The sequence below is a fragment of the Martes martes genome (genome assembly GCF_963455335.1).
Source record: "Martes martes genome assembly, chromosome: X".
Taxonomy (NCBI): domain Eukaryota; kingdom Metazoa; phylum Chordata; class Mammalia; order Carnivora; family Mustelidae; genus Martes; species Martes martes.
In genome coordinates this window covers 120,403,353-120,418,150 of record NC_137897.1, presented here as the reverse complement: position 1 = coordinate 120,418,150, position 14,798 = coordinate 120,403,353, and the positions used below count along the sequence as shown (strand labels likewise).

Sequence of the window (14,798 nt, the reverse complement as noted above, 5' to 3'; positions counted from 1 at the left end):
AAGGACTCTTTTTTATTCGGGAATGCCCCCCGCAACTCTTTGGCGTATTGCTATGTTAGTATGAAATGATGGTGACAGCAGGTAGCAGGTTATCCGGAATGCCTTTACTTAGCAACATGAGAAGCTGTGCAGGCCTCCGCAGTCTGGGGAGCACCTCTGTTGTTCGCAAAATCCAGAAATCTAGGGCAACTCCCTTGGCTTGGGGTACACATACGAGCTGGGGGACTTTATTTCTGTTTTTCAAGCAGGTGTTTTGAATCAAAAAGAACAGATGCTCTTAAATTAGCAAAAGTAGCTAATTGGTTCGGCGTTCTTGAGGAGCATGAATTTGCTGCTACAGGGTGTATGCTAGTGGATCAGAGGACAGAGACGCTCACTGGGTGACCTGGGGTGAGGCCCCGTCTCTCTGGGCCCCACTTTATCGTGTACAAAGTAGTGACCTGACTAGCCAGTGTCTATATGGGCGGTGATCATCGGAAAGGCCTGGAACTCCAAGACTCCACTAGCCAGGCAGCTGGGCAGCCCGAGAGCCCCCAGGCACACGGAAGACACCGACATACAGCTGGCCAGCCCCCGCCAACCCTCCCCCAGCTGCCTCACCCTGGGCAGGGCTGCTATCTCAGCGGCTGGAAAAGCGACCACCACCTTGGGCGGTGATGCTCCACGCCCCCCTCCCCCCCACCCCGGCTATCCCAGGCTGGCTCTCAGCTCCGCGGCTGGACCGGGGCATGACAGACAAGAGCCCATGGGGCCAGGATGCGGTGGGCAGGGACTCACAGTTGGGTGTGAGGCAGTGAGGGGACACCTGGACATCTGGCTACAAAGTTATTCCTGCCCCTCCCCTGGGCACTCAGCGTTCCATTCGGACCTGAGACAGTCTTCCCTGGCCAGGCTGGCCTAGGGGCTCGGGATGTGAAGAGGAATGGGCCCGGGAGCTGGTGAGAAGCCCCTTGCGTCTCTGGGCAGCTCCTTCAACATGGACTCTTTGGAGGCCACCTCACGCGCCCCTACTGTATCCCAAAGCGCTGGCAGCAACGCAGGACCCTGCAGCTTTGGAAAGTTCCCCGGGGGACTCGGCTCCTCCCCAACTCCAATGCCCTGGGCTGAGAGCCCTGATGGCTGCGTGGGGCCTACGGGGGCGGGAGGGGGTGGGCTCTGAGAAGGCTTCACGAGGTGGTGCTGCGGGAGGAGGAGACACCCCAAAGGAACACAGGGAGAGCTGGGGACCCCGGGCCGATGGTGACCCGCACAGAGGCAGAGCGAATGCGCATCTGGAAAAGCAGCAGGGGTGACAGGGCCACAGGGAGGATGGGATGAAGCTAAGAGGCAAGGGCTTGAAGGCCACGGTCAGGACTCTGGACTTGACCCTTAAGACACGAAGAGAGGATACGGGGGCCATGGTGTGGATGGGGTCATTGGAGGGGCGAGCAGAACAGAGGCTGGAGAAGCAGGTGGGAGGCTGAGAGCGTGTGGTGGAAGCCGAGGCTGGGGCCTGGGGAGGAAAGAAGTGGGGGGGGTGCTAAGCCTGAGCCCCATGAGGCTCAGGGGGATGGTATGGCAACTGGCAAGCTCGATTGCGGGGGCGTCAGACCCCGGGCAGGGTAGGCACTGGCTACGGAGGGCACTTCGGGCGAATTGTGTAAAAGGTTCTCTGCGATGAGCCTGTGTGACGGGCTGGAGGCAGAGCTGGAGAGAGGTGCGCTCTCAGGTCATGCCCCAGGCCCAGCAGCCCCCTGCGGGAATCCGGGGGAGGGCGGGCTAAGCGCACAGGCGTGTTCTTCCCACGAGTGGGACTCCCGGGGAGGAAAAGCAACTGAGGCTAGGTCTGGGGCATGGGATTGGGGGTCCTGGACGGAACACGGAGAAAGACCGGAGGTGGGGCTTTGGGAGGCACCAGAGTGGCAGAGAGTGACAGGTGTCCCTGGGGGCTCGGGAGGCAGCAGGGAGACCTGATCCAGGCAGAGACACTGGGGCTCTTCCTTCCTTCCCTATGTGGTCCAGTGCCCCCGGGTCTGTGGGGTTTTCGGCATGCGAGGCTGAGGAGCAGACGGGGGGACGGAGGGGACAGCAAGGCACCAGAGAGACCAGGGCTGCACTTAGGGAAGGGCGCTGGGAAGAAGCCTTGACGCAGGATGGAGGGACGATCTGCGTGCGGGAGCCAGGAGCAAGTCTTGTAGGCCTTGGCCACCACTGCCTCTGGGACGCTGTGGGCAGAGGCCAGGCTGTGGTGGGATCACCAGTGAGTGTGGGCAAAGGATGTAAAAAGCCAGCGAGGACAGGACGTTCTGGCAAGAAGGCTAGCTGGGAAGGGTTTGCTCGTGAAGCCGTGGAGATTGCCCGTGGCCGAGGGGTCCTTGTGACCATCTGACTTTACCGAGGCCTTGGGCTGCACCAGTTCTGATACGTGGCCACTGAGATGCACAGCAAGGCCCCAGTCTGTGGCTGGAGTCTGCTCGCACGGCGCTCACAATGAGCCCGCAACGGGGAGCTCACCAAAGACTATTTGTAACAGGCAGCTGTCTCCTCCTAAGAACGTCACCTCCCTGTGACCGGGCTGATCCCAGCAAACCAGGCAAGGCCCAGCAGCTACACAGACAGTGGGCGGTCTGTGCCCTCTAAGAAGCAGTGACCGGTCACAACACACACCTTTAGCTGACACCTGTCCCCAGCACAGGGAGGGTTCCCTGGGCTCGAGGGAGGTGGCAGAGAGAGGCCGTCACAGCCCCGTGCCCACCAGCAGGCGCACCCGGGGATGGCCCTTGTCCCCGTGGCAGCAAGACCCAAGGGTTTCCCTGCTGGTAGGGGGCTCGTCTCACCCACTCTGTGCCTCTAGCTTGCTTGCCACCCTCTCAAGGTGGGAAAGGCAGAGCAGCCGAGTGGGGCGGCGGCTTACCTGCGTCTGAATTCGATTGAGGCCGCGGAACCAGAGGATCTGGCCTCGGCGGAGCTCCCGCTCAGCGTGGTCGATCTCTTCCTCCCCTTCGGCCAGCTCCTCGTCGGTCATCTCATCCTTCCCGGGCCCGTGCCCTGCTTCCTTCAGGCACTTGAGCTGGCTGGTGGGGATGGTGGCGATGACCTGGGGAACGAGAGGTGAGGGACAGCAGAGACAGGAGACTATCAGAGGAGGGCTCGTCCCTTCACGGTGGGAGCTCTGCTGGGGCCGGCAAGGGACCCAGACCGCACACTTCCTCGTGACACAGATTGAAGCCAGTATCTATGCCGCATGGCTTCTTTGGTGTCTCTTCCCTGCAGGCAGACCGGGGCGGGGACGCGCGCGCGTGCGCGCGCGCGCACACACACACACACACACACACACACTCACACGTCCTTTTTTTGCTCCCCAAGGCTGCATGCTTGGACCAGCTTTGCCTGGGGCCAAATGCCGCTGTCCAGAGACTCCCAGAGTCTCCCTGGGGCCGAGCTGGGCCACACTCTCAGCTTCATGTCCCAGGGGGACGGGGGTGTGCGGAGACCGAGGTCAGCCCCGCGGGAGCTCCAGGCTGACGGGACCGACCCAGCGCTCAAGTTCCCCGACAGCACCTCTCAGGGAGGCTTCCCTGGTGGCGGGGCCCGGGGCGGGCTGTCACCCCCACCCTCCCCGGCCGCTGGAGAAACGGCCTGGCCCACGCCCCCGCCGGCCAGGGGCCCCGGAAGCTCCCGCCTGGTCTCTCCGGGCCCAGCCCTGCTGCGCAGGCTCCTTCTTGGACTTCCAGCCTCCACAGCTGTTTGAGCCCCGTCTGTGCTGTTTTGTTGTGTCCGAGGTGAGGGAGACACAGGGCAAAGTTCTAGATGTTCTAGAGCCGCAGAGCTCTCGGAAGCCTCTCGTGTGCCTGTGGCCGGGGCTGTCTCTTCCGAACGCAATCTTTGGCTGCCGCGAGCCTCCCTTGGCTCGTGGCTTTAACTGCCAAGGCCTTGAGGTGTCTGACTCTTGCTTTCCATCCTCTCAAAGCCTGTCTTCATTTTCCTCGACGCTTTCTCTTTGCCCCTTGGAGGATGCAGCTGGGTGTTGCTTACTGCCAGCTGTATGGGGATTTTCCAAGCCCCCCCCCCCCCCAGGTTAGGGGACAATGTTTGGCTTCTCTCACGAAAAGGGGAGAGGTGGATGATTTTGCTGGGGCTTGGTCACATCCCAGCCACGGCCTTTTGCCTTTTCTCTGCTGACACTGTCACCTGCCTGGGTCCCGTTCTGCGGTGCTGCCGACCCTGAACACACCGACTGCTTTCCCAAGCATGGGCCTCCGGGCACCCTGACCCCCCACATCGTGGCCGCCACTGGTGCTGTGGTGGAGGAGACAGGTAAGGGTTGGGGCTGGGAAAGGAGGACAAGGCAGGTACTCACCTGTCCCCAGACCAGCTCCCCGACACCAACGAACAGGCACCAGAGCCACTGCTCCGTGGACAGTGGGGAGCAGCTGAAGGGCTTTCCACCGAACTGGACGATGACAATCTGCAGGGGTGGGATGGGAGGGAGGCAGGTCCAGCTGCGGGGCCCAGCCGGGCACAGCTACGGAGGCCCCTCCTCCAGCCCTCAGGGACCACATTTCCAGCTTCTAGAAACTTGAGGCTTTAACATCTTTTAACCCTTGTTGCCCCTTCCTGGGGAAGAACTTCCCTCCCTGGGGTGAGTTTCATCAATCCAGACCAACCAATCCAGAGCCCACGCTCCAAGCACCCCCATTACTGTGCTCTCCTTCCCAGGCCACTGCTCCCGCCTTAATGACTCAGGGCCAGGACCCAGACCACCTGAACCACAGGTGCCCCCCAGAGATTACTCATCCTCAGCCAGCTCGCCCCACGTAAGTTTCTCCCCTAGAAACCACAGTCAAGGCTCCCAGCTCCCCCTCTGTCTCCTGACCGACCCGGGGCTTCCCTGGCAGAGAGCTGTGAGGGGCAACTAGCCTGGCCTGTTGCCATCACTAGGCCTCATGTTTTCTACTAATACCGCCTGTTTTTGAATGCTCGGCTTCTCCCGAGCACAGCGGCAGGCCGAGGCCGGTTTGTCGGCACCGGGGAGAGAAATCATGTCCAAAGGAAACTTCCGGAGTTCTGGTGACCTCCCACCAAGGAATCAGATGCTGGAAACGGGAATGGCAGACTCGGAGGGAACTACGAGGAGGCTCGCTTGTTCTGAGTAAGGCCCACCGAGGCTCTCTGAAACCTGGCGGGTGAAGCCAGGGCAAGGCCATGATATTTTGAAAATGGGGACAGAGGATATGGGGTCACAGGCAATGCCGGCAGGGACTGGGAAAGCAGGAGGGGCAGAGCCGCCTCTGAGCGGGACTGGCAGGCCGCTAGCTGGGGCGGGGTACGGTCCCCTGCTCTCCCATCTGCTGTAAGAGCGGGGTCGCTCCTCCTACCTGAATCGCAAAGGTGCCGAGGACGATGGTGCAGAAGATGGGGTTGCTGAAGATGCCGTGAAAGACGTTCCGCTCGCCGTGGATCTTTCGGGCGTTGATCTCGTTGAAGAGCTGCATCATGACGAAGGTGTTGAAGATGATGGTGTAGTGCTCCGAGGGCGGCGAGTGCAGGGGTGCGTTCCTCCCGCTGTCGATGTCGAAGAAGAGCTCCCCTGCAAGCCAAGGGGTACGTGGGGGGAGCTGAGCCCCGAGCAGACACGGCTCCCAGCCGGTGCCGCCTGAGGGATGCTGGGGCGGGGGGCTCTGTGCCGGGAAAGAGGCGGCCGAGGCAAAGTACGGACTCTCACCCTGCTGCAGGAGCTCGCAGCCAAGGCGTGGCCCGTGGCTCTGCTGCAGAAAGCCCAGGACAGAACGAAAACGCCAAGACAAACCGTGCGTGCCAGCTTGAGGTGGGCGTAGGCTGGGGAGGCATCGAGGCTGTGGGCTGGCCCTCCTCGGCCCCGTCCCTAAGCCTGGGCAGCCAGGCGGAGGCCCTCAGGCAGGGCACAAGAGGCTTCTGCTCCCAAGAAATCAGAGAACAGCCCCCTGGCAGGAACATTTTCCCCAGCCCTGACCCAGACATTTGCGGTCCCCCCCCGCTTTGACTCCTGTCCCTCAGCAAGCACTGTCCTGGAGGGCGGCCCTGGTGGCTCACCGGAGTGCCCTGACGTAAGGGAGAGGGACCACGAACAGACAGAGCAACAGACCCCGTCCTGGTGCGAAAGAGGGAAACTGCCAGATACAGCAGCCGCTGCTGTCTTGGTGACGCCCCGGGCCTCCCTCGACTCCTCCCGCAACGGCCTTCTCTTCCTGCCCTTGCCCCCTTCTTGCTTCCCGACCCTCAGTCCTCCTCTCCGCTTCTCCTCTCTCCATCTGTCTTCCCCTCCCTTCCTGTACCCCCCTTCAGCTTCCTCCTCCTCCTCGGCCCCGTCCACCCCCCGCCTTTGGCTCTCCCTCCTCCTCCCGTTCTTTCCTCCTCCTCGAGCCCTTCTCCCTCCTTCGCTCAGCCTCGCCTTCCTCTTCTCTGTCTTCCTTCCTCGGCCTCACCTCCCGCTGCTGCTCTCCCTCCTCTCCCTCCTCTCCCTCCTCTTCCCTCCCTCTCCCACCGCCTCTCTCTTCTCTTGGTCCTCCTCTTCCCACAGCACAGCGCTCTTGTCATCGTGCCCTGGAGGAATGGTCGTGGCATGCGTGGAGGGATGGCTGAAGGCTGAGACACGCTGTCTGCTCTATGGAGCCGTGGACAGTTTCTCAGAGGCTCGGGGGGGGGGGGCTGTGACCCCTTGCCGGGGCACACACAGAGAGCGACGGCAGGGAGGGGTCCTCACGGGGACCTGGGTTCCTGGTGATCATCCGTCCCTCGCGCCACCAGACACGACGCCCCGGGGCGACTTACCGACGAACAGCAGCGTGAAGATGATGGTGAGCTGGTACACCGCGTGGCCCAGGATGTTCTTCATCATGGTGCGCGAGATCAGGGGCTTGTCCCGGCCGTACGGTTTCCGCAGCAGCAGCGCCTCGGTGGGCGGCTCCGTCGCCAGGGCCAGAGAGGCGAATGTGTCCATGATCAAGTTCACCCACAGCATCTGCACGGCTTTGAGAGGAGAGTCCTGTGGAGAGGAGGCAGTCACCCTCACGTGGACCCACGGCTCCCGGGCAGACACTCAGCTGGGGGCCGTGTCACTGGCACGACGTGCAGCGAACCCATCCTTCCCAGAAAACTGTGACATCCCCATCCCTGTCGTTACGGTTCATAACACGTTTTCCGATTCCTGCTCTTAAAATGTTGCCAGTCCCCTTTCTCCCTCCTGGTGGCAGTGACCTAGGAGGTGGGCTCCCAGCCATCAGCGGGATGTTCACAAGCCCGTGTGTTGCCCCAGACTGCGATGGGTGCTCTCCTGAGCTCCTACACCCAGGGGGTCTGCCCTGCACCTTCCTTCTCATCACCTCCGAGTCGGTTAGAAATAAGCCTCACAGAAGGGCCACATACTGTGATTCCATTCCTACGAAACTTCCAGAAGTGACAGATCCACAGAGCCAGAGAGCAGGTGAGTGGATGTCAGGAGCTGGGGGAAGGGAGAGGGCATATCAGCTTTGGTGGGCACGACATCGCGAATGCACCGAGTGTCACTGAACCACGTACTTCCAAATGGCTGTTACAGCGCCCGGTATGTGATGTGAATTTTATCTCCATTAAAAGAACCTTTCAAAGGGAGACAAATTCTGGACACTCACTAATGGGGAGAATTGGACTATGGAAAACAGAGAAGAGGGGCGCCTGGGTGGCTCAGTCGTTAAGCATCTGCCTGCGGCTTGGGTCATGATCCCGGGGTCCTGGGATCGAGCCCGCATCGGGCTCCCTGCTTGATGGGGAGCCTGCTTCTCCCTCTCCCACTCCCCCTGCTTATGTTTCCTCTCTCGCTGTGTCTCTCTGTCAAATAAATAAAATCTTAAAAAAAAAGAGAGAGAAAGAAAATGGGGAAGAGGCTCCTGCAAGGGTTCAAACACAGCATTCCCGTGGGAGCAGCACTCGCCCTCTGGGAGAAGCGGAAATTCCACACCAAGCCCTGTGCATGCATGTTCATGGCAATGTTATTCATAGTCACCAAAAGGTGGAAATGACCCGAATGCCCACTGATGGAGGAAGGGACAAACGAAATGCACTCTCTCCAAACAAGGAACAAAGTGCCGCTCTGTGCTGTGCCATGGATGGACCTTGAAAACACGATGCTGAGTGAGAGGTGCCAGACACAAAACACCACATGTTGTTTGAGTCCATCTGAATGGAATGTTCCAGAATGGGCAAGTTTGTAATGTGAGAAAGTACTTCCGTGGGGGCCCGGGACTGGGGGAAGGGGCATAACTGCTACTGGGGATGGGGTCTTCTCAGGGGCGATGAAAATGTTCAGGACCCACAGTGAATGTATGAAATGCGACCAAAGTGTGTCTACTCTCAAATGGTGAAGTTTTTGGTATGTGATTTTTATTTCAATTACAGAAAAAAAAAAAAAAAGCGCGCAACAAAGGAAAGGCCTGGCTCTCGCAGCGAGCCCCCTGGCAGGCACTCATCGGCCTGCACACTCCTGGGAGTGGGGTCTCCCGGGCTCGATCTCCACGCCGGGCTCCAGGCGCACAAGGCAGGAGGGGTCCGGGAAACCAGCTGCCTCCTGCAGGCCCCCTGGGGTTGCGGGAGGGAGAGCCCAGGGTCCTCCTCGGGCACAGCGGTCCCCAGTGCCCACCTGAGTAATGCAGGCACCCGTGAAGGCCACGATCACGGCCACCACGTTGACGGTCAGCTGGAACTGCAGGAACTTGGAGATGCTGTCATAGACGTTGCGGCCCCACATGACGGCCTTGACGATGCTGGTGAAGTTGTCATCGGTCAGGATGATGTCTGAGGCCTCCTTGGCCACGTCAGTCCCTGCGATGCCCTGGGTGGGGGGGGCACACACACACAGTGTCCATGGGCCCCTTCCCCAGCCCCCATGATCACTCAACCCACCGGGGCCTGCTGCCCGACTTGGCTTCCAAACAAGGCTCCCCACCAGCTAGAAACAGTTCTCGTTACATCCAGCCAGACTTCCTACTCCAAGCGGCAGGTCGTCTCAGGGCAAGGGAAGGGGCTTTTCCCATAAGCAAAGAGGGAGCTGCCACCAGGGCCACCAATGTGGCCTCACATACAAGGCCTGGCCGCCGCTGTGTGGTCACTGGCCAGGCTTCTGTCCAGGGTCAGTCTGCTACAGAAGGAGCTCCGGGAGGCCTGGGCGGGGGTGCCTTCGGCAACCCAGCTCGGGGCTCACGGTGCCAGCGGGTGGCGGCTTGGTCACCTTCTGGGCCCCAGACTCTGGAAAGGACTGGCCTGGGCCCCTAGCGCCTGTCCACGGTGGGCTACCGTCAGTGTGGCAGAGCACAGGTGCTCTTTAGTGGTGGGGAAAGGGGCCACTGGATTTCCGCACAGCTTGCTGTAGAAGGCTGTGGGGCCGGCGCCGGCCACCTGGGCGGCAGGGCTGGGATTTACAGAGAGACACGAGGCCCTACCTGGTGCTAGGCCAGGCCGGTGCTGGGTGGCTTACCATGGCAAAGCCCACGTCTGCCTTTTTGAGGGCTGGCCCATCGTTGGTGCCATCCCCGGTCACGGCCACCACCTGCCGCTGCTCGCCAGTGTTGCTGTCGATGATCCCTGGAATGCAGAGCGGGGCATCTGTGCCCTGGGTTCCTGCCTGGGGGCTGGAACCAGTCAACCAATGCTGGTTGATTCCTGGCTGACTCGGGAAACCCTTTGAGACTGTGACTGGGCCAAGTGCCCCCAGTCCTCCGTGCTTCGGCCGCCGTCATGGTGAACTCCCTGGGCCTTGAGCAGCAGTCCCGCTCCCCTCCATCCCACCCTGGCCCACCACCTACCGAGATGATACCCAGGGGTGGGACTGGGTGGAGGACAGGGGCTCAGCCCTCTGTGGCTTGGAGAAATGTCTCCCTCTCCTGGGCCTCAGTTTCCCCATCTGTTACAACGAGAGGCCATCCTCTACTGGCGTCTTCCACTCATGCTGTTAGCCCAGAGAAGCCAAGGGGTGGGCCCTGGCATGTCGGCCATCATTACCCCCACTTCCCTGACGGGGAGACTGAGGCTCAGCACGTCCGTAGCCCGGGACCCCACTTCCTAGGCAGGCCCTGGAGCTGGGCGTTGGGAGTCTGGGGGCTGACCACAGCCAGCCAGGGGCACGGCTCCCCGGGCGGAGGAAGGGCCAGGGGCGGGCCAGCGTGGGCAAAAGCTCCATTACCTTTGACCAGAGTATGCTTGTCGGTGGGAGACGATCGGGCGAGGACCCTCAGCTTGGGCCACACCTTGTCCAGACGCTCCTGTTCTATCTGGGAGGGGGAAGTACATAGATGTTGCAAAGCCTGGATTGGGGGTGCTGAGCAGAGGTGGGGGGAGGGATCGCCAGAACCCGGGACTGAGTGGGGAGGGCAGCAGGGCCGGGAACTACCTCGCCCTTCTCGTTGCGGATGCGCCGGTTGAATTCCTTCCCCTCCAGGCACAGGAAGTCCTCTCCGGGCTGGATGATGCCGCACTTGGCCGCAATGGCCCGGGCTGTGTTGATGTTGTCCCCGGTCACCATGCGGACTGTAATGCCAGCGCGCTGGCATTTGCGGATAGCTTCAGGGACCTGGAAGAGACAAGAGAGGTGGGTGCGGCCGTTGCAAGAAGACACACCCGTGTCTGGGCTGTCCCCTCTCCATCCAGATCTGCGGCGCCCTCCCCCAACCATGCTCCCTGTGAAGGGGACCTGTGGGGAAAAGCGGCTTGTCTGCTCTCCTGCCTGGTCCACACTGGGCCGGGTGCCTCCTTCATTCTCTCAGCACCCCTCCCTACCCCTGCGTGCTTCCTCCATTGGGCTGGGCCCCAGGACCAGCAACGACTGGGACCCAGGCCCCGAAGCCTCCAGTGAGGGGTGCCATTGGAGTCGTGTGAAATGGAGACCCAGGGCTGCTGAGCCCCGTCAGCTCTGGAAGAATGAGAAAGGAACTTGTGTCCCCAGCTACCGTGCCAGATGGCAAAGCCGATGGCGGGCCTGTCCCTTTGGGATCCTGACTTGGGGCAGGCTCCTGGCTATCAGCTGGCTCGTGGCCACGCTCTGGGCCCCTCTCACCTGTCCCCCTCCCACCCTTTCCTTCACCCAATATAAACCCCGAGACGTTTAGAGCCAGAGGTCTCACACGATAAGGTACTGTCCCTACTCATTAGCGGACGCGGAGCAAGCGGTCAGGGTCCTGGGGGTGCGGGAACGGTGGCCTCTGGGGTCTGTGGCACATTCTGACACCCAGCCCCCTAGGAGCAGCACCGAATGCCAGCCAGGGGCCTGCAGCCACGCAGGGGTGTGGGGGGGGGGCGGTGGCGAGCAGCTCTGTTCGGAAGGGAAAGGCCGCCCGGTCTGCGAAGGGCAGCTCCGCACTGTGTGGACGCAGGCCTCCTCCTCTGTGACTCCGTTTCTTCCTGTCCCCGTGCCCTCCCCGCGCTCGCCGCGCTGCCCCCCGTAGCTGGACCTGTCCCGCTGGCTTCCAGTCTCCTCGGAACACTGGGGTGCACCGTCACCGATGGCCCGCGGCCACCGTCCGGGTGTAGCAAGCACTGACTTTTGAATCGACGGTCTTTGGTACCTGAGCCAGTCTGTGAATGCAGACCGTCTCCGGAAGGAGGGCCCAGAAGCTTCTCCTTGCTGCTGTCAGCAGCCGTAAGGGTGGCTCATGCACGTTCATGTTTCCAGGCTAATCAGTGGGATCAGGGCGGCCCCTCCCTGCCTCACCCTCTTCCTGTGGGAAGATCCACTCCGGGGATCTCCCGTCTTTATGGAGCAACAGGCCTCCCCACTGTTCCTTCGCCCTACGGCCTGTTCAGCTGCTGCCCGGTTTCTCCGTTCCCTCTGCAGAAGAGCTCTTGGTAAAGACGTCTACACAGGTCAGCTTCCGGCCTAGACCCTTCCTCCATGTCTCTTTGAAAGCTCCTGCCGCCGTCTGTCCTAGCTGTGCGCTCACATAAGGATGCTTCTGGAATCTCTCTCCTGCCAGGACCTTCCTTCCGCTTTGAGCACTGCACTCCCACTTGCCGTCTCCATGGGGAGGTCCTGAGCCTCACCCGGCCCCAACCAAATCCTTGACCGAGGACTGCCCCCTGCCCCTCAAACCTGTGTCCCCTCGGACTCCCAGCCCAGTGATGGCACGGCCATCCACCCGCGTCTCCGAACCAGAGCCCTGGGCGTGGTGCCTGACTCTTCCCTCTCCCTCGCCACTCCCTCCAGTCCATCAGTCCTGCGGGGGTCACAGCCGTCGAGGTTCTACTGGCGCCGTCTCTCACCTGGTGGAGGCAGAGCGTGAGCCAGGCCTGGAGGCCCCGGGTGGGGGCAAGGACAGGACGGTGAGGGGGATCGCGTGTGCCGGGGATGTCTGATCTGGAGGACCCCGAGGCCCTGCCCCGGCCCACCTTTCCTGACCTTTCTGGACTCCAGCAGGAAGTAGTGTGTAGCGGGGAAGGCAGGAGAACGGGGCCATGCTGTGGTGGCCGGACGGGAAGAAGGGCTGCCCCTCCACCCGTCCGACAACCCGGGCTGCTCGCGGACCAGTGGGTGGCTACCTCGGGCCGCACAGGGTCCTCGATGCCCACGACGGCTATGCAGGTAAGGTCGCCCACGACCTCGTTTTCATTGTCCCAGTCGGGCTCCTGAGCGGCAGAGAAGTCCCGGTAGGCAATACATATGGTGCGGAGGCCGTCGCAAGCCATGGGCTCGATGATCTTCTTCACCATGTCGTCCCGGTCCCGAGGGCGGAAGCCGCGCAACTCACCGTTGCTGTTCAAGATGTTGGTGCACCTGGGGCGGGGACACAGCAATGCGAGTTGGTGCCAGTGAGGCAAGGGGAGCTGGACCAACTGAGAGTCTGAGTCCTCCATCCTGCGTGGCTTCTGCGGGGCCCAGGGTCAGTCATTCCCCCCCACCCCTGCGGCCCCGCACCCCGGCCGCTTCACGTTCTTCCCAGAACCTCAGAATGGGACTTGATTTGGGAATGCAGTTGTTGCAGAGTTAGGATGAGGTCATACATCCTTACAGTGGGCCCTTAATCCCATGACTGGTGTCCTTATAAAAAGAGAAGAGGACACATCGAGACATAGACACGCAGGAGGACAGGGCAATGCGAAGACGCGGGCAGAGATGGGGGTGACAAACCTATAGGCCAAGGGACTCCCCGACTGCTGCAAGAGACAAGGAAGGACCCTCCCCTGGCTTCTGGAGCCCAGAATTGTGAGAAAACGGGTTTCTCGGGAGCCTGGGTGGCTCAGTTGTTAAGTGTCTGCCTTTGGGTCCTGGGATCGAGCCCCGCATCAGGCTCCCTGCTCTGCGGGAAGCCTACTTCTCCCTCTCCCACTCCCCCTGCTTGTGTTCCCTCTCTCGCTGTGTCTCTCTCTGTCAAATAAATAAATAAAATCTTTTAAAAAAAAGAAAAGAAAACAGGTTTCTCTGTTTTTAAGCCGTCAGGTTTATGGTCCTTGGTCCCGGCAGCCCCAGGAACAGGAAACTCATAGACTTGGGTGGGCGAGGAGAGCGCCTTTTTGCGGACACACTCATGGAAGTCTCACAACATTCCCAGGAGAGAGGGAAGTATTTGTATTGTCTCCATGTAGGAGGGAACGGAGGCTCCGGCAGGGGAGGGACTTGACGTTCACATGCCAGCAAAGAGCTGAGCCAGGGCCCAACTACAGAAACCAGGCTTTTAGCCCGAGAAGAAGGGAAGCACGGAAAGAAGGTTGAGGCCTCCTGATCCAGCTGGGATGCGGACAGACGGCTTCAGGGAGGAGGTGGCCTTTGCCACTGGGGAGTCTGTGCCTGGGCAGACTTTTGGGGGAGAACATTCGCATCTTAGCAGGTTAGGCAGGGAGGGTGGACTTGGGGGTTGGGGTACTTGGAGGTTTTATTGGGATATAAGTCACAGAGCTGTGCCACCGTCACCATGGCCAATTTTAGAACATTTTCATTACCTCTAACAGAAACCCTACACAAGCAACACAAGAAATAAAGAGATAAACAACTTCGTCACTGGAAGACACTGGTGAATCCGGGAATGAATAAAGAGGGTAAAAAGAAAAAAAAAATCCAATCGGCAGAGTGAAAAGACAGCCTCTGGGGTGAGAGTGGATATTCACAAACCAGGTGTGTTACAGACCGAGTGTCCGGCATCGGCAAGAGCTCTTGCAGCTCCGCATAAATAACCCATAAACAATGAAACAACAAAGATGCTCTGCTCAAAGATGAGCAGAGGAATAGCTTTTTCTCCAAACGGCCAGTGAGGGCATGGAAAGGTGCCACCATCACCGGTCATCAGGGAAGTGCAGACACAAGCATCGGGAGACCCAAGTTCGTATCCACTGGGATGGCTGTAATAACGATCATCATATCAATAATAGTGATCGTAATTATAAACAGAGAACAACACACGTTGGTGGCTCCTGAGAAGGTGAAACTCTGTTCCTACAGGACCCAGCGCTTCCGGTCCTGGGAATAGGCCCACGAGCCCTGAAAACACATATTCACACAAAAACGTGTCCACCCCTGTTCATGATAGCGAGTGTCCACGACAGGCATATCCACAGAGAAAGGAGATGAGTGGCTGTCAGGGGCTGGGGAGGGGAGGTGGGAGTGGCTGTTTAACGGGGACAGGGTTTCCTTTGGGGGGTGATGGGAACGTCCCGCAAATGCCATGACAGCGCACGACTCTGGGAATATACTCTGTACATTTTAAAGCGATTAAAGCGGCCGATCTGACGTTCCGTCTACTTTACCGTGATAGCGACCCCGGCAGCCCGCATCATGGGGCTGGCCGCCAGCCCGCGGGGTGCCCGGCCCGAGGCTGGCCCTCGGC

The 14,798-nt window shown here is 60.5% G+C and overlaps 1 protein-coding gene across 11 annotated transcripts in view; it reads right to left on the bottom strand.

Moving 5' to 3' along the window:
• Nucleotides 1–14,798, bottom strand: part of ATP2B3 (ATPase plasma membrane Ca2+ transporting 3) — a gene marked incomplete at its 5' end in the record, with an annotated part of 42,365 nt that overhangs the window by 14,798 nt on the left and 12,769 nt on the right. For 9 of the 11 annotated variants that reach the window (XM_080795369.1, XM_080795370.1, XM_080795372.1 and 6 more), the window contains 9 exons: nt 2,894–3,076; nt 4,340–4,447; nt 5,358–5,569; nt 6,790–7,003; nt 8,633–8,824; nt 9,467–9,573; nt 10,172–10,259; nt 10,379–10,558; nt 12,520–12,754. In XM_080795369.1, coding sequence (XP_080651495.1) covers nt 2,894–3,076; nt 4,340–4,447; nt 5,358–5,569; nt 6,790–7,003; nt 8,633–8,824; nt 9,467–9,573; nt 10,172–10,259; nt 10,379–10,558; nt 12,520–12,754 — 1,519 coding nt within the window. The remainder of the gene's footprint in view (nt 1–2,893; nt 3,077–4,339; nt 4,448–5,357; nt 5,570–6,789; nt 7,004–8,632; nt 8,825–9,466; nt 9,574–10,171; nt 10,260–10,378; nt 10,559–12,519; nt 12,755–14,798) is intronic. The other 2 variants (XM_080795374.1, XM_080795376.1) reach the window with 2 other exon arrangements.